The 19,093-nt window shown below is 38.0% G+C and overlaps 1 protein-coding gene and 1 pseudogene across 6 annotated transcripts in view; one reads left to right on the plus strand and one right to left on the minus strand.

Annotated features, from left to right (window-relative positions):
- Window positions 1–19,093, plus strand: part of LOC105476082 (serine/threonine kinase 3) — a 332,200-nt gene that overhangs the window by 35,921 nt on the left and 277,186 nt on the right. For 5 of the 6 annotated variants that reach the window (XR_011606855.1, XR_011606854.1, XR_983846.3 and 2 more), the window contains exons 2-3: window positions 7,775–7,855; window positions 15,165–15,293. Coding sequence is in view for 3 of the 6 variants with exons in the window: in XM_071067958.1 (XP_070924059.1) it covers window positions 7,775–7,855; window positions 15,165–15,293 (210 nt within the window). In the remaining 3 variants the exon portion in view is untranslated. Of the gene's footprint in view, window positions 1–7,774; window positions 7,856–14,174; window positions 14,909–15,164; window positions 15,294–19,093 lie in introns of those variants that run through there. The other variant, XM_011731730.2, reaches the window with a different exon arrangement.
- On the minus strand, window positions 1,025–5,057 carry LOC112425606 (large ribosomal subunit protein eL19-like; annotated as a pseudogene).

Genomic DNA, 19,093 nt, shown 5'->3' on the forward strand with positions numbered 1-19,093 from the left:
TGGGAAGGAATAATTAATTGATGTGGCAAACTTCGTTGTTGTCTTATTTTAAGAAATTTCCACAGCTACCCCAACATTTTGCTACCACCACACTGATCAGGAAGAAGTTATTAACATAGAGGCAAGACTCTCCACCAGCAAAAAGATTTTGACTTGTTGTAGATTCAGATGATCATTGGCATTTTTAGCAATAAAGTGTTTAAAATCTTTTTTACTTTTGATTTTTATGGGTACATAGTAGGTGTATATATTGGGTACATGAGATATTTTGATACAGGCATATAATGCATAACAATCATCAGGGAATAGTGGGTATCCTTCACCTCAAACATTATTTTTATATTGAGGTATATATATATTTTTTCAGACATAATGCTATTATATACGTAATAGACTACAGTATAGTGTAAACATTTATATGTCCTGGGAAAACAAACATTTTTATGTTTTTTGCTTTATTGTGGTATTTGCTTTATTGATGTGGTCTGAAACCGAACCTGCAGTATCTCTGAGATATGCCTATATGTCTTTCCTGTGAATACTTTTAGTATTTTTTCTCTATACAAAATTTATACCTATACAAATTGCTGATGTTCAGCAATTTGATCATAATATATCTTGGCTCTCTTTCTCACCTTCTCTCTCTCTCTTTGTGTTTTATCTTTTCAAATTTGTTGAATTTGATGCATCTGTGTGGGTTTATGGTTTACATAAAATTTAGAAAATGTTTCTCCTTATTTCCCTCCTTCCTTGCCTTATTTTTCTTTCATTACTTCCCATCCCGTTTGTTTATTTTTCATGTGGGACTCAGGCTTTTTGTTTCTTCCTTTATTTAAATAACATTTTTTCCTTTTCAAATGATTCATGTTTTGTGCTGCACTGTCTAATCTCATTTTAATCTTATTCAACACAAATTTTGTTTCAGAGATATATATATTTTTTTGTAGATAAAGATGTGTTTTATTTTAATGATTGATCTGTATAATCACCAAGACCACTATGTACAGACAAGAAAAGGGAAGCTTTATTTCCTGGTCTCTTGCTCCTTGGACAAAGTCTTGATATGCTCTTCCCTCTTTGCCTGGAGGCGCTGTTCGTGGTACTTGCATGCTTCCTTGATCTTAGACCAGCAGGTCTCTGCCTGGTCAGCCAGGAGCATCTTGTGGGGCTGTGTGCCTTCAGCAGGCAGATGTGTTCCATGAGAATCGGCCTGTTTTTGAACACACTCCCTTTTACCTTCAGGTACAGGCTGTGATACGTGTGGCAGTCAGTCTTTTTAGATTCACAGTATCTTTGAGCAGCTGACGCAGAATTCCCGTTCTCCTCACCCAAGTTATCTTCTCTGGCATTTGAGCATTGGCTGTACCCTTTTTGCTTACCTGTGTCCATGTACCTGCCCTTCTGGCAGGCCAGGGTGCTTTTCTGGCAGTGAGCCCAGGAACGGACAGTCACCGACTTAACGGACAATCAGCACACCTTTGATCAGCTTCTGGATGTGCTGACAGGAGTTGGCATGGCAGATTTCATTGGTCTCCTTGGTGTCCAGCCAGATCTTTTTGCCACAGCAGAGGATGCTAGAGGTAAGCCTCTTCTGAAGCCTTGAACATACTCACAGCTTCTGCTGCAGCAACAAAAGCAAATATTTTATTTTTTATCTCTTAAATTTCCGTTTATCTTTCCCTCATCTTCCATTTCCTTTAACATCTGTGAGTATGTGAAAGTATATTCATAAGAGCTTTTTATAAGATATTTATAAATTTCACCGCCTCTGTTGTTTCTGGGTCTGTTTTATTGACTAATTTTTCTCTTTATGAGTTATAGTTCCTGATTACTCATAGGTTTAATAATTTTTGATTGATTTTTTGACATTGTTAATTTTATGTTTGTGAATGTCGAATTTTGTTTTGCTTAAGTTACGGACTCGTTCTGGTAGGCAGTTAAGTAAGTTGTCTTGTGGTTTGGCTTGAGGCTTTTGAGGTTAGTTTTTAAGCTACTCTAGGGAGAATCTGGAATATCCTTTATCTTTTGGTAATATAATCTCCTTTCTAAAATAATGCTTTTCTGAGTTCTTTTCTGAGTGACCTTTATATTCATGGAGTTCTTTCAACTCTGGATAGTAGGAAAGATTCCCTGCCTTGTGATACGTCTGGGAATTTTGCTTTTTATTGCTCCCTGATCGTTTTTTTCCCCTTTAGAAACTGGTTTTGCTGGGCTTTGAGGAGTGTTTTGTAAGCTTGCACAGACTGGCATTTCATGGAAACCTCTAGATAGATTGCTGAACCTTTTCTCTGCATAGCTCCCTTCTCCTGATACTCTGTAATGGAAGTTCTATTTGCCTTGATTCCTCACCAAACTCTAAGCTCTATTTCTTCAACTCAGCAAAATTGCTTGGTTCTGTTTGAGTTCTTCTTTTCCTGTGCTACAGTCTGACATAGTCTCTAGATCTAAAGCCTGGGTGATGGCAGGGCTCATCTTATTTCTTCTCCTTCTCTTGGGGACCTCACTATATCCAGTTCTGGAATACCTGATAGCCAGCATCTGAAAATAGTTTCTTACATTTTGTTGAGTTTTGTAGCTATTTACAGCTGACAGATAATTCTGCTTCCTGTCACACCTGGTGGCTGGAAGTGGAAGTTCTACAATGGATACTTAAACTTCGAAGCTGCTTGAACTTTTGGTAGCTTTTGATGTAGCCAAATATTACCTTCTTGTGCTTCATGACCTCATTTCTTAAATATTGGTGTTTCCTTGATATGTGTTTTGTGTTTGACTCTTATTTTTTCTTAGACATTTTCTTGATGATTTTGTCTCTTCTGAAGGCTTTAAGCTATGTGCTGATGACAACAAGAATTATATTTCTAGTTCAAATCTCTCCTGAGATTTGTAAATCCAGTTGCTTACTGGAAATCTACTTTTAGATGACTAGAATTGAGCCCATCTTATTCCCCTCCAGACTGTTTTTTTTTTCCTGTGTTTCCTACCTTAGTAAATGGCATTACAATCCACTCATTTGCAAAAACAAATTAATGACATTTTTTGTATGGCAGAAAATCAAATAGATGGCACAATTAAAAATAAGTGAAGTCAAAATGAAAATGAAAATGTTTTTAATCTCAAGAAAAGGGCTAGTTTCCTTTGTATACAGATAAGAAAAGGACTGAAAACCCAGTGGAAAAATGATTAAAGAACAAGTAGGTGATTTTAGTTTCTTAATCATATTGAAAAGATGGTCAACTTCACTCATAATAATACAAGTTAAGTCTACACTGAGCTAATAAGTTTTCATCACAGATTGGCTAAAATTCAAATAATTTCATTAAATACCCTATTGGTGAAACTGTGGGAAAGAAGGGCTCTAATATATTGCTTGTTGGAGAGTAAATTGGTACAAACTCTATGAAGGACAACTTGCTGAAATCAGTATATGTGTATATGTATTTATAGAACATACAAGTATAATAGGTAAAATGTACCATAATATAATCAATAATTTTAATAATTACCATATAGTTATTATAATAGTGATCTTATGTTATACCACATTATTAAAATTATGTTATGTGATTATATACTTGTCAGTATATCTACTTTTATATTGATGTGTGTATGAATGTGTCTGTATTCTCAGTTTCATTTCTGGGAATTTATTCCACATATATTCTAGCACATGTATTAATTGACTTATACATAAGGTTACTCATCGCAGCATTGTTTATCGTATCAAAAGAGAACCTGGATGTCCATAAGCAAAAGACTGGGCAAGTAAGATGTGCTATATCTCTGTAATTGAATAGAATGCAGCTGTAAAAAAGAACAGTGATGCTTTATACAGGTTTAGAATCTCTTATCTGAGATGCTTGGGACCAGAAGTGTTTCAGATATCTGAATTTTTTTTTTTTTTTTTGTATTTTGAAGTATTTGCATATACATGATGAGATATCTTGGGGCTGGGACCCAAGGCCAAACATGAAATTTGTTTTGTATCTGCATTATACACATAGCCTGTGGGTAATGTTACACAATATTTTAAGTAATTTTCTGCATGAAACAAAGTTTGCATACATTGAACCATCAGAAAGCAAAGGTGTCACTATCTCAGCCACCCATGTGGACAGTCTGTGGGGTTGTTTGGCATCACCATCATTTCTGACTCTGAATTTACATGCTACTGATAAGCAATCATTTTCTTATACTTGCTCATGCATAAGTACTTACCTGTAAAAAACATGGCATAACATTAATACAGTGGAAAATAAATATGATCAGGGTAATTAAGCAGCACAGTAGCATTACCAGAATACCTGTATCAGCTTTTAAACAGCAGGAACAACAAACAACGGCAGGCTTTTAGTTTTCACCTCTGATGCTGATTTTTGATTGAAAGGTTACTACTATACACTGTGTGCGTTTTTGTTTTGTTTTGTTTTGTTTTGTTTTTTAAGGTGAGAAGAAACATCAGAAGCAGCTGAGGGACCAGGAAATAGGTCCGCTAGGGATAAGGAAACATTCTGCTGGATGGCTTTTTAAAATGTTTCCTCTAGAATCGTCTGCCTCATTAACAATGGCTTTTGTCTTAGAAGTCTCTCTTTGCTGGGCGCGGTGGCTCAAGCCTGTAATCCCAGCACTTTGGGAGGCCAAGATGGGCGGATCACGAGGTCAGGAGATCGAGACTATCCTGGCTAACATGGTGAAACCCCGTCTCTCCTAAAAATACAAAAAAACTAGCCGGGCGAGGTGGCGGGCGCCTGTAGTCCCAGCTACTCGGGAGGCTGAGGCAGGAGAATGGCGTGAACCCGGGAGGCGGAGCTTGCAGTGAGCTGAGATCTGGCCACTGTACTCCAGCCTGGGCGGCAGAGCGAGACTCTGTCTCAAAAAAAAAAAGAAGTCTCTCTTTGATGTTATAAACTGACGTGATTTCTTGTTCTGTTAAGAATGCATTCTACTTTAGTCCTGAAATAACCCCATCACACCATGTCATCTTCTGGCACTTTTTCTGCAATGTTAACATCTTCTTCATTGTTACTACTACTACTACCATAACCTTGATTCAGAACCATTTCTGCTATTTCTTTTTTCTTTTTTTGAGATAGGGTCTAACTCTGCCACCCAGGCTGTAGTGCCATGGCGTGATCTCAGCTCACTGCAACCTCCACCTCCCAGGCTCAGTCTCCCAAGTAGCTGGGACCACAGGCATGTGCCACCATGCCCACCAAACGTTTGGTATTTCTTAATAGAGACAGGGTTTCGCTGTTTGCCCAGGCTGGTCTTGAACTCCTGAGCTCAAGCCATACGCCTCCCTTGGCCTCCCAAAGTGCTGGAATACAGGCATGAGCCACCGCGCCCCGCCCATTTCTGCTATTTTACCATTGGTCAATGAATGAGCAACTGTAGACTCACTATCAATGTTAAAAACTTATTTGATATCCATTTCTTCCAACTTACTGACAGACTCTGAAGGTATTTTTTTTTTGCATATGTAAGAAAGTCAAACATCTTTTTATTTTTATTTATTATTGTTTTTAAAATTTTTAATTAATTTATTTTTTTGAGACGGAGTCTTGCTGTGTTGCCCAGGCTGGAGTGCAGAGGCGCAATCTTGGCTCACTGCAGGCTCTGTCTCCCGGGTTCACGCTATTCTCCTGCCTCAGCCTCCCAAGTAGCTGGCACTACAGGCGCCCGCCACCACGCCCGGCTTATTTTTTGTATTTTTAGGAGAGACGGGGTTTTGCCATTTTAGCCAGGATGGTCTCGATCTCCTGGTGATCCACCAGTCTTGGCCTCCCAAAATGCTGGGATTACAGTCATGAGCCACCGCGCCTGGCCTATTTTTTTTTTTTTTTATCTTGACATACAGAATCCTTCAAAGTCACTGCCTTGTTCATCATCATTACTGAACATAGTTGCAAGCTAGAGATTGTGTCAGGTATGCACAACTGTGTCTTTAGATACTGTGTTCCAGTCATTGACAATAGCATATACAATATTCTAAATGCTAAACTGCTTTTGAAAACCTTACACGCTCATATTTCTGTTCACTGCTGCAGGTAGGCTGTTCAAGAAAGTGTTTTTATATTTATTCTTTATTGATCTGAGGATACCCTACTCACTTGCTGAATTAATGAAGTCACATTTGGGGGAAAGTACATGGAATAAACATTATTTTTAATGAGATTTTTCAGCGGGAGGATGAGCAGAACAGTTGTCAAGGAATAACAAAATCTTGTAGTCATCATCCAGTCCAGCTTCCCTGCAGCAAACCCGAACCACTGCTACAAAATGTTTGTGAAACCAATCAGAAAAGATGTCCGTGGTGACCCATGCCTTTTTGTTAGTCTAGTAATGAACCCAGTCTTTCCCACACAGCAGGTTTACACTTAGTGTGCCTTCTGTGTTAGCACCTCCCAGCACAGTTACTCTGTCCATGGCATTCTTATCTGGTAGGGGCTGTAGTCAGAGTCTTTCTGGGGAACTAACACCAAACTGTGATGTTTCATTAGCATTATAGACTTGTTCTGGTGTCAGATTTTCATCAGTGATGGCCTTGGCAAACTTGTCAATGAATTTTTCTGCTTTTTTATGATCAGCAGTTGCTTTATCACCACAAATCTTTAAAAATTTAATGTTGTGTCTTTTCTTAAATTTCTGCAATCAGCCTGTTGAATATTCACAGTTCCCTTCAATTTTCAGTTCATCGTGATATATCTTTGCTTGTTTCATGAGCACCATACCATTAAGTAGTATGTTTCTCTGCCATGCTGATAGATTTACTCTTTCAGTATACATTTGAGATCTTCATTTTGGTTTTCTGCAGTTAAAAAAAATTTTTCATTAACTTCTGTTCATTGACACTTCAGCGTAGAACTTCAACAATTTATCCTTCTGTTTCTTCAGGTTGTCTATGGTGGTCATTCTAACACCATGCTCTTTTGTAAGACATTTCCCACACTGTTGTCCAGTTTATCCAGCAGCTTGACTTTTTGTGCTAGAGATAAGCATAAATGCTTCCTGTTTTTCTGTCACTTACTCAGATTTTCAACATTGTCTTTGTGCCACAAAGCAGAGAATAAGGAAAAAAACCCACAGTGAGTAATGCACAGTCTTGGCTCCATGTGGGGCATCGTGGGGAACCTATCATTGGTGCATCTGGCCTGTACCTGTGCCATTTTATTACCCTTCTTTGGATGTGCTTGGGTGGGAGAATCTGTGCATGCATGGAAAAGATATGTCGGAGCCGAAGCGGGCTGAGGAGGATCTTTTTTCCTTAAATTGTGTTATGTGCTTACAGTTTGACTGTGACTCATTACATGAGGGCAGGTGTGGAATTTTCCATTGTCAGTATCATGTTGGTGCTCCAAAAATTTCAGATCTTGGAGCATTTTGGATTTCAGATTTTTGGATTATGGATGGTTAACCTGTATGGAAAGCTCTCTAACATAGTTTTGTCAAGTGGAAACAGTAGACAACATAACAATATTTATAAAGAAGGGTGTGTATGTGCTTCTTATATATTCAAAGGGGAGGAATTAAGAATATGTATTCATATTGCATAAAGGTTTCACAAAAAACTAATAAAAGTGATTATTTTTGGAGGTGTTGCTGGGCACATGAGGAACAGGGCTTGAAAGGAGAGAGTTTACTATATATGTTTTTATATTGTTATAGTCTTCTGAATATATTAAAATAAAATTAAAAACTTTGTAAATTTTAAAAATTAAAAATTTTGTAAAAGGTCTTTAAAGAAAATATTTTCTTTCTTCTTTCTTTTTTAAATCAGTAAACTAAAAAAGCTGAGTGAAGACAGTTTGACTAAACAGCCTGAAGAAGTTTTTGATGTATTAGAGAAGCTTGGAGAAGGGTAAGTACAAAAAATATGAAAGCGTCTAAATAATTTCAGAACAATTTAAAAAATATTGTATGATATTAATCTTTCAACTAGAATATATTTGTATGAATTGAATAGTATTTAGTAGTAATTAAATTTGGCAGGTGATACTGAATTTTAAAGATTAGTTTGTGCTAAATCTGGTAATAGTGTTTTTTCAGAGAAAGTAGGCCATATATATAAGCAAAAAGCAGGAAATGTGCTGTGAAATGATTTTCAAGAGATTTGTTAGTTCATCCCTTATGGCATTCTTATTAATATGCTTGAAGGTTTTGACTTTGTTAGGCAAACGAACATAAGGCCATCCTTTTAGATCTTGGGGCTCATTTTATTTTGGAAAAGGTAAGTAGTTGATATTACAAGAATATCTTAGTGAGGAAAACAGTTTGTATAGGCAGAAGAATAGTTGACATGGTTTCAAAATAATAGTAGAGAAACATGTCTCGGTTCGAGCAGAGAGAAAGGTAGGGAGCGTTTAATGGAATGGCAAAGTATAGGAGAATTTTTAAAATAAGAAAGGTACAAAACAGAATTAAAAGAAGCTTATAGATCAGCAAGAACAAGGACAAGGAAATAGAGAAAATAAAAAGGTAAAATAATAAGCTAGGCCAGGCACGGTGGCTCACACCTGTAATCCCAGCACTTTGGGAGGCTAAAATGGGTGGATCACTTGAGGTCGGGAGTTTGAGACCAGCCTGACCAACATGGAAAAACCCCATCTCTACTAAAAATACAAAATTAGCTGGGCGTGGTAGCAGGCGCCTGTAATCCTAGCTACTCGGGAAGCTGAGGCAGGAGAATCACTTGAACCTGGAAGGTAAAGGTTGCGGTGAGCTGAGATCACGTCATTGCACTCCAGCCTGGGCAACACAAGCGAAGCTCCATCTCAAAAAAAAGAAAAAGAAAAAAAAAAGCTAAACATGATGGAAGGAATAAAATCAAGTGTATTTTTCAGTAAATGTTAATTCTCCCATTAAAAGACAAACTGTTAGAGTAAATGAACATGTGAAACCTACCTATATTTTGTTTATAGGAGATGCAAGTAAAACAAATAATGGAAATATAAGGCTATTTATTTATTATTAATAGAGATGGGATCTTGCTATGTTACCCAGGCTGGTCTTCAACTCCTGGCCTCAAGTGATCCTCCTTCCTTGGCCTCCCAAATTGTTAGGATTATAGATGTGGGCCACTGTGCATAGCTTATAAGGATATTTCTTATAAAAAATATTATGTAAGAGATGAATGTACAAATAAAAAAAAAAGTAATAGCAATTTTTATATTAGATACATTAAAGTTTAAAAGATTTCAACTAAATAAAGAGGTATATTAGGTAGCGATATGAAAGACAATTTATAACAAAACATATGAGACAACATGGCAGCTAAATTTATGACAGAAAAGCTATTAGTGATGTCAGAGGCATCTAATAAAAGTATAATTGTATGGGAGATTTCAGTGTATCTCTTTTAGAATTGGACAGATATAATAGAAAAAAGAGAAAGGACATAGAGGGAGTTTAACATTATGATGAATAAACTTGATTTTATAGAAATGTAAATATATATAAAGTAAAAATATATAAAGTACCTGTATGTCTATATAACTATACATATATATTTCTTGCGGACCTGCTTTTTTGGTGTATGTTCAAGGACCATTGATAAAAGAAAAGTTACAAATTCTAAAAAATAAGAGATTTTTACTGGTCACATTTTCTGATTGTATTAAGCTATTCATGTGTTGTTATAAGAAAAATACCTGAGACTGGGTAATTTATAAAGAAAAACTTAATTGGCTCACAGTTCTGCAGACACTACAAGAAGCACGGTGCCAGCATCTGCTTCTGGTGAGGGCTTCTGGAAGGTTATAGTCATGGAAGAAGGCAGAGGGGGAGCAGATGTCTCACATGGTAAGAGCAGGAGCAAGATAGGACAGGGGAGGTGCCAGAGTTTTATTTTTTTTATTTTTAAATTTTTTTGAGACAGAGTTTCTCTCTCGTCATCCAGCCTGGAGTGCAATGGCACGATCTTGGCTCACTGCAATGTCCTCCCGGGTTCAAGGGATTCTCTTGCCTCAACCTCCTGAGTAGCTGGGATTATAGGCGCCTGCCACCACGCCCAGCTAATTTTCATATTTTCAGTAGAGATGAGGTTTCACAATATTGGCCAGGCTGGTCTCGAACTCCTGACCTCAGGTGATCTGCCCACCTCGGCCTTCCACAGTGTTGGGATGACAGGCGTGAGCCACTGCACCCAGCCTGTCACACTGTTTTAAACAAGCACGTCCTGTGAGAACTCACTTACCATCTCAAGGACACCAACAAGCCATGAGGAAACTGCCCCTATGACCCAAACGTCTCCTAACAGATTCCACCTCCAACATTGGGGATTACATTTCAAAATGAGTTTTGGAGAGGACAAATATGCAAACCATATCACTGATTATACTCACTAAATTAGAAATAAGTAGTTATAATATGACAAAATCTACACCAACTGGAAATTAGGAAATATAATCTGAAGTAACTTGTTGATTGAAGAGGATATTATAAATTATCTACAAAACACTGAAAAGGAGAACACATTGTGCCAGTATCTATGGAATACAGTAAAACTAATTAAGAGAAAAGTTTTAGTTCTAAATTCATTCATTACTAAAGAAGACAGGCAAAAAATAAACTTAGTGCTTAAAGAACTTAGAAAAATTATGAAACATACTGAAAGAAACTGAAGATTGAATTAAAGAAAAAGCTGAAATTAATGAGATAGAAAAAAAATTAAAAATGAAAAATATGAACCCAGCGCAGTGGCTTATGCGCTGTAATCCCAGCATTTTGGGAGGCCGAGGTGGGTGGATCACTTGAGGTCTGGAGTTTGAGACCAGCTTGACCAATATGGTGAAACCCCATCTCTACTAAAAATACAAAAATTAGCCGAGCGTGATGGCATGTGCCTGTAATCCCAGCTACTTGGAAGGCTGAGACAGGAGAATTGCTTGAACCCAGGAGGTGGAGGTTGCAGTGAGTCAAGATTGTGCCACTGCACTCCAGCCTGGGTGACAGAGCGTGACTCTGTCTCAAAAAAAAAAAAAAAAGATAAATACATATATGTTTATACATACATAAGCTTTCGAAGAGATCAGTAAAATAGTTAAACCTCTTACAGTGTTGACTAAAGAAAATAGAGCAAAAATACAGCAGATTTAGAATAAGAAGGAAGATATAGCCAGTGATAGAGAAATGATTAAATAACTGTTAATTATAAAGATACCAACTCACAGCATATTATTTACAATAGCCAAAATGTGGAAACAACCCAAATGTCCATCTACTATCCCAGATGAATAAACAAAATGTGATATGTCTGTACAAGTGACCTTTTAGCCATGAAAAGGAGTGAAGTACTGGTACATGTTACAGTGTAGTTGGACCTACAAAATATTATGCTAAGTGAAGGAAGAAGCCAGATATAAAAGGTCACATATTGTATGATTTCATTTATAGAAGTATCTAGAATAGATAAATCTATAGAGACAGAAAGCAGATTCTATATATTTTGGAACATACAGATAACGTTTACACAGCACTGTGAACCCACTAAATGCCATTGAATAGTACACTTTAAAATAGTGAATTTTATGTTGTGTGTATTTCACCTCCTCCCCTCCAGAAAGGTTCCAATTATGTTTTATACACTGTTTAAAGGACAGTTAATTATAGCTTTTTTTAAAAAAAATGAAGCTAGTGTAACTTTAATACTGATACCCAGATGTACAATAAAAGAAAACTGTAATTCAGCCTTGCTTTGTTACTCATTATGGTAACTGTTCCCACCTTGTCTCAGGTGAATAGATGTTGCCACTTCTCTTGTGTTGGGATCCTGTTATCTATTAAACTTAAGGAGCCAGTTTCACTGTTGGCATATTTGTCATCTTTCCCCTGCACTAATAGAGCTTTGATTGATGATGGTATCCTCTGGACGCTTTTTGAAAACATAGTTAGGGAGTTTGTGAGCATGGCACATATAATATATATCCATCTAGTATCCCATTTCCTTGAGTCTTTGATATGCTTCCTTTGGTGTGTACTGAGGCTCACTTAGCATCTCACTTAATATGGGCCACTGTTGAGTCCAGGTTTCAGTTAACTGGCTGAGCAACTGTTAGGGACACCCCCAACTGTTTGAGCTAACATGCTGAGTCTGGAATTTCTGGTCTTTCATCCATATCAGTACATTTCTTCCTCTCTGGATATCTTAGAATTCGCTCTCACACATATTTTTTAGGGTTCTGATAAAAATTGGCAAAATCTTGCAACTTTTTTAGTGTGAATAGTAACTGCTTGGGTTAAATTTTATACTTGTCTCCCTGGTATCTATGGGAGTTGAGTATAACTTTGGGTCTGGAAGCAATGAGAAGTGGTGGTAGAGTGGTCTGGAGGACCACTCCATTCTCCTGAAAAGTGACTGCTTCAGGAGGTGGAGTCTTCAGGCATTGTAAGGTTAATTTTCTCAGACAGGAGGGCATAGTTGCTTTTGGTAGCAAGGGAGGCTTGATAGGATTTGGGGATTCAAGGTACTCAGATTGATGAGAATCTATCTAAATGTCCTAATACCAGGTCTCTAGGTACTTCTCTTTACTGTTACATGCCTTAACTTTAACATAAGAGACCTGGTGCTGATGTGAATTCAACTTGCAATGTAATTCAGCTTCCAGTAAGACTATACCTAGAGTTTGTTTTTCAGAAATCTCAACCCTGTTTCTGTAAGAATTAAGAAATTCAGAAGTTTTCTGGTTCTCTTAGTCTTGAGCTGGACATTTAAGCCTTTAGCTTGCTGTGTTTGTTCTATAACTTTTCCAGTGCAGGCAGAGGCAGCAGCCCATTCTATAGTCCTTATACTTTATTTTCACCATACATTGTATTGATATAGCTACTTGGTCTTTTAAAGCTTTGCTTAGACTCCAGGCAACTAAGGGTGATAATTTAAGTAACTGTTTGCCACTGAATGCCATAGACCATCAGTGTTCTATTTGTTATTTGTATTGAAATCATTACTATCTACACATCTGTATTAGTCTGGTAAAGACATACCCGGGACTGGGCAATTTACGAAAGAAAGAAGTTTAATCGACTTACAGTTCCACGTGGCTAGGGAGGCCTCACAATCACGACGGAAGGCAAGGAAGATCAGGTCACATCGTACGTACACAGATGGCAGTGGGCAAAGAGAGAGCTTGTGCAGACAAACTCCCATTTTTAAAACCATCAGATCTCCTCGTGAGACCCATTCACTGTCATGAGAACAGCATGGGAAAGATCTGTCCCCATGATTCAGTGATCTCCCACTGAGTCCCTACCACAACACGTGGGAATTATGGGAGCTACAAGACGAGATTTGGGTGGGAACACAGCCAAACCATATCAACATCTAAGAAAGAACTAATTCAAGATTCTCATCTTTAAGATTCTTTCCCTTGGAACCGCTTCTTCTACCATAAACTATATTGCTATCAAGGTATAGTCAGGAAAGAGAAGCTACTCTATGTACTCTAGATATAAAGAGTTTAGTAATAAAGTTAGGAGCTCAAATGAATTGTGGAGGGGCCAGGGATGCAAAGCTCATGAAAACTGTTGCCGAAGGTTGAAGGTCGAAGTCAGCATTGAAGATCTCAGCCTGAAGCACTGAAGTGGGTGTTTCTCAAAAGCTCTCTGGGAATCTGCTGGAATCCTGCAGTATTGAGAAACTTCCACCAGCTACCTCAGTCTGCAGCACTGGTGGCTGTTGGAAGCTCAGCAGGAAGCCGTTGTGCACTTTATATCTGTCAGTCCATCTGCTACAACTATATCTGGAAAAAAATGGTTTCTCCTTTTTGCATTCACACATGCATGTTCTTCCCATTGGCAGACTTTTAATGAGGAACCGTTCAGGGAAAGGGATTCTGGGAAATGGGGATTGTAGCTTCTCTTTTGTAATGCTGAGGAGTCCTTAGAAAGGAGTGATGGTGTTGCCTAATTGACAGTAGATGATCTAGCACTGAATTCTGTGTTAGCTTTTGAAGGAACATACACACATACGGCTTTCAAGGGGAGATACACGCACATACATTCCCCCATACCCAGCCCACTGTGACTTTGGGTACCAAACCAAATTAAATTACTTCAGAGAGCCCAAAGAAACAGAGGAGAGGATAAAATATATTTTATTGAAGTAGTCGCTTTATCACTTGTTTCTCTCTTTTTCACTTATTTTAAAAGATTATAAATCTGGAAGGGCTTCTGTATAGATTTCTAATATTAGGAAACATTCAGTGTCTTCCATTGGCTTGCTTTTCCTTGTCTTCTGTAGAAAAATATGGTGAGAAAAACATGATTTTTGGAGTCAGAATGTGTTTGAATTCTGGCCCTACTAGTCTGTTTCTTATCTTTTAATGACAATAATAGTGTTTTTCCTTATGGTTGTGAGGGTTGAATTTCGTAATACATATAAAACACCTAGCACAGGACCTGGTTTATAGTAAGAACTCAGTACATAGTAGTGTTTAACCTTGTTTTTAAATTCTTACTAAGATACAAATGGCTTCTTTCTTCTTTGGTTTTGTTTTTTAAAACACGTGAATATTCAGTTGGCAAAGTTTCAGTAGTTGTAGCAGAGACAGGTTTTGGGCAAGTGACTTAGACCCTATTCCTCATTTTATTTACCTGTGAGCGTGTAGTTTTTCTCTTGAGGAAAAGGTAGTGAAAGGGACTTTAAAAAAAGACACCTTGGATCTCTAAATCGGGTAGAAGCAGATGGCTACAGATTCCTTGCTTCTCTAACTTTGATGTTAATGTGGTCCCCAGCTGAAGGTTTTAACTGTTCAGGTACTCTGAACAGACGTGTGACTTTTTGATATTCCGGGGGTCATTTTCCTTGAGATCAGCCTTTTCCCCTAATTTGAGACTTTGGCTATTTTTAATGTACATTTCATTCTTTTAATTTCCATTTATGTCTTCCTAATGCTGCATTTGTTTGAGTTGACAAAACGTAAGTCTGTTTCTTTCATTCATAAGGAAAATAGCTACTCATTATATATTAACTTGATTATTTTAAGTCTGTAGTTGAAGCAATAAAGCTAAGATATAATTCATTAACTTTTAAAATTGTTACTTGTTTATTTTGATTTTTTAATTTTTAAATAGTGTTTTAAACTAAAAAAGACAATCCACAGAAAACTCATAGACTTTTAACCTTATAGTTACGATGTTTTATAGGAAAAAAATAATGTCTTGGTTTCTTTTAGGTCTTATGGAAGTGTATTTAAAGCAATACACAAGGAATCTGGTCAAGTTGTCGCAATTAAACAAGTGCCTGTTGAATCAGATCTTCAGGAAATAATCAAAGAAATTTCCATAATGCAGCAGTGTGACAGGTATGAAGAGATTTTATTTCTTTGCTTACCCTTGTTTTGACAAGTTTTGCTAATAACGTATAACAAAATTTATTCTTTGATCATCTGTTTAGTTTTCATTTCTTTTTCTTTTCTTTTTTTTGAGACGGGGTTTTGCTCTTGTTGGCCCGACTGGAGTGCAATGGTGTGATCTCGGCTCACTACAGCCTCCGCCTTCTGGGTTCAAGTGATTCTCCTGCTTCAGTCCCCTGAGTATCTGGGATTACAGTCATGTGTCACCATGCCCGGCTAATTTTGTATTTTTAGTAGAGATGGGTTTATCCATGTTGGTCAGTCTGGTCTCGAACTCCTGACCTCACGTGATCCACCTGCCTTGGCCTCCAAATGCTGGGATTACAGACGTGAGCCACCACGCCCAGCCTGGTTTTCATTTCTGACTTCCCACTGTAAGTGAGATTAATCCTTTAAGGCAGATGAGGATGGCTTTGTCAAGTGTCTTTAGGACTTACAGCTCTTTGCAGCTTTTCTGCTTAAAAGCAGAAATGAGACTGGATGTGGTAGATCACACCTGTAATCTCAACCCTTAGGGAGGCCAGAGCATCGAGGGTAAAGGAGCCTAGGAGTTCAAAGCCAGTCTGAGCAACATAGTGAGACCCTTTCTCTACCAAAAGAGAAAAAATTAGCCAGGTGTGATGGCTTGGACTTGTAGTCCTAGCTACTTGGGAAACTGAGGCAGGAGGATTGTTTGAGCCCAGGAGTTCAGGGCCACAGTTAGCTATGATTGCAGCACTGCACTACAGCCTGGACATTTTTAGCACAACTTTATGGATGAGAATGAGTTTTTGATGTTAAAGGGGTCATTTAGCAGTATGTATTGTATAATCACTTTTATTAATTAAGAAATCATGTTTTATGTAAATCTAATTCATTCAGCAAACATTCACTAAGCATCCCCAGTTGACCCAGTACTGTGCCAGGATCTAAGAATGCCAAAAGAACTAAGATACCTTTTTCTTTTTGAGGGATCAGTAGTGTAATTGGGAAGACAAATATATAAATAAATAACTGTAATATAGCACACTCATTGTACTGACTGGTGCATGGGGTAATGTGAAAAGAAGAAGGCAGGGCATCTTTCTCAGACAGTAGAGCCAGGAAATCTGGAATGCTGACAAAGAGTTAATTTGGTGAAGAAATGGAGTGATAAGGGAGAGTCAAGGGAATGACAGGTAGAAAGGTAAAAATAGCTCATTGGGGTGTGCTCATCTGACAAGACTTAGAATTATTGGAATGGAAAGTATGGGACAGAGAACAGAATGAAATGAGGTTGGATAGTTAAATGGAGCTGATGGTGAGGAGCGTCTTATGCAATGTTAAGTGGCCTAGGCTTTATTCTATAAGGGATTCAGAGTGTATAAATTATGACTATGTTTAGCCTAAAGTTACTTAACCACAGAGGAATTTATTATTCTCCCTTAACAAAAGGTCTGCTGGTACAGCAGCAACAAAGGAACAACCAGGTCTCAGCCTTCTTTTCTTGTACTCTGTCATCCTTAGCATATACTTTGTCCTCATGCTTATTATCTCAGGGCTACGACAGGGCTGCTATAGCCCCAGCTTTATGTCGACATTCCAGGCAGGAGGAAGAAAGGAAGAAGCAGGGAAGGGGCTTTCCCAGAAACCTTCAGCTTCAGTCTTATTTGTAAGAATTGTCTCATCTGTGACTTAGAGCTGGTGACACAGGGTAGTCTGGACACATTGTCTCCCCTTATCAATTCAGGGCCCTGTAATTAGAGATTTATGGAAAGCTTTCTCTCCTGACAATACATAGGATCTATAGATTGTAAGCTTCTTGGCTAATGAAGTGATTGCATAATCCTAGAGGAACTTTGCTGCTTGGATCTGTTCAATTTTGCTTTTTTTAAGAGTATGCTGCATATTTAAATTATGTTATGTATTTCCCACAGCATGTGAAATTCAAGTGGTTGTAGGAAAAAAAAGATACATTCCTCAACTGTGGTTCCCACAATTTGATATAGAATAGGAGATGAGATAGCATAGTGCTCGGCCATCAGGTATGCTTTATACTTGCCTGATGCTAGCATTATTCTATTTTTTTTTTTTTTTTTGAGACGGAGTCTCGCTCTGTCACCCAGGCTGGAGTGCAGTGGCCAGATCTCAGCTCATTGCAAGCTCCGCCTCCCAGGTTCACGCCATTCTCCTGCCTCAGCCTCCCGAGTAGCTGGGACTACAGGCGCCCGCCACCTCGCCCGGCTAGTTTTTTGTATTTCTTAATAGAGACGAGGTTTCACCGTGTTAGCCAGGATGGTCTCGATCTCCTGACCTCGTGATCCGCCCGTCTCGGCCTCCCAAAGTGCTGGAATTACAGGCTTGAGCCACCGCGCCCGGCGCATTATTCTATTATTATGGTTAAAAATAGTTCAGGAATTAGCATTGTACTTTGAGTGTTGTCTAGGAAAGTCAGGTTCTCAAATATTACTATTACGTATCTCTTCCCTTAATCTTTGTAGGTCTTGGAATCTGTCAAATCTTGCTCAGATTTCTGCAACAGCATCTTAATTGTTCACTTTGTCTTTCATTTTTGCCTCCTCCAACCCATTATCTTCCTTGAAGCTAGAGTGTTTTTTTCTAAAATGCAAATGTAATCAAGCATTCTCTGTTTAAAACCTGTGGCTCCGCATTGCCTCCAGAAATCGAGTCTCCAGTCCTTCATGTTCCATCTGGTGCTTACACCTCCAGTTTGTTCCCTGAGTTTCTCTTTTAAGTGTCTGTTTACTTGTATTCTCTATCATCTAAGTCTTAAGTTCCTTGAATTCGGGGATTGTATTTTACTTAGTGTCCTTGGATCCTGCCACATAATGGTTACTCAGATACTAATGAGTACTTCTATTTAATAATTTCTGTTTGGGCAACTCAACTAGACTATCCAGAGGGAATTACACATTTAACATTCTAAAACCAGTTTTAAACATTCCAGACAAGCCTTTCAAATTCCTGTGTGTCAAAGGCATCATCATGTACTTAGTCTTTTAGCAAGTCTGAGAATCATCTTTATTCCTTTTTATGATGCTTCTGATGATACTGAGTCTTGTAGATTTTCCTTCTGAAATGTCATCACTATCTTTATTCTTCTCGTCATTCCCTAAGGAAAGGAACCATATATTTTTCTTCATTAGCACCTGTTCAGTGCCTAGCAATATACTTTTTGATGAATGAATGAATGAATGAATGTGGTATGTATGAGGAGTATGAGGAAGAGCATTACAGATTGAGGGAACCCTAAGGAAATCAGGTACTTATTCTTGCTATGCACTTTAAGCTTTTAAAGCGAAAGAAAAGTAAAGAATACAGTGGGAAGGAAATGTGAATAGAATTCTAGAACTTTTGTACCACTTTATAGCAGAATGCCTTGCACATAGTAGGTACTTCTCAAATATTTGTTGAATGAAATAAATGGTGAAGCAAATATTGATGAAAAATGGTTTGTGCCTTTTAGATTTCACTGTCAAATTCATATTGTAAGTATGAAGTTGCGAAGGATCAAAAATCAGTTGGCTAAAAGATCCTAAAATGCTAAAAGATAGGACAAGTAAAAAATAAATAAGGGCTGGGCATGGTGGCTCATACCTGTAATCTCAGCACTTTGGGAGGCCGAGATGGGTGGATCATCTGAGGTCAGGAGTTCAAAACCAGCCTGGCCAACATGACAGAACTCCGTTTCTACAAAGATACAGAAATTAGCTGGACATGGTGGCAGGTGCCTGTAATTCCAGCTACTCGGAAGGCTGAGGCAGGAGAAT

Source organism: Macaca nemestrina, chromosome 8 (genome assembly GCF_043159975.1).
Source record: "Macaca nemestrina isolate mMacNem1 chromosome 8, mMacNem.hap1, whole genome shotgun sequence".
Classification (NCBI taxonomy): Eukaryota; Metazoa; Chordata; class Mammalia; order Primates; family Cercopithecidae; genus Macaca; species Macaca nemestrina.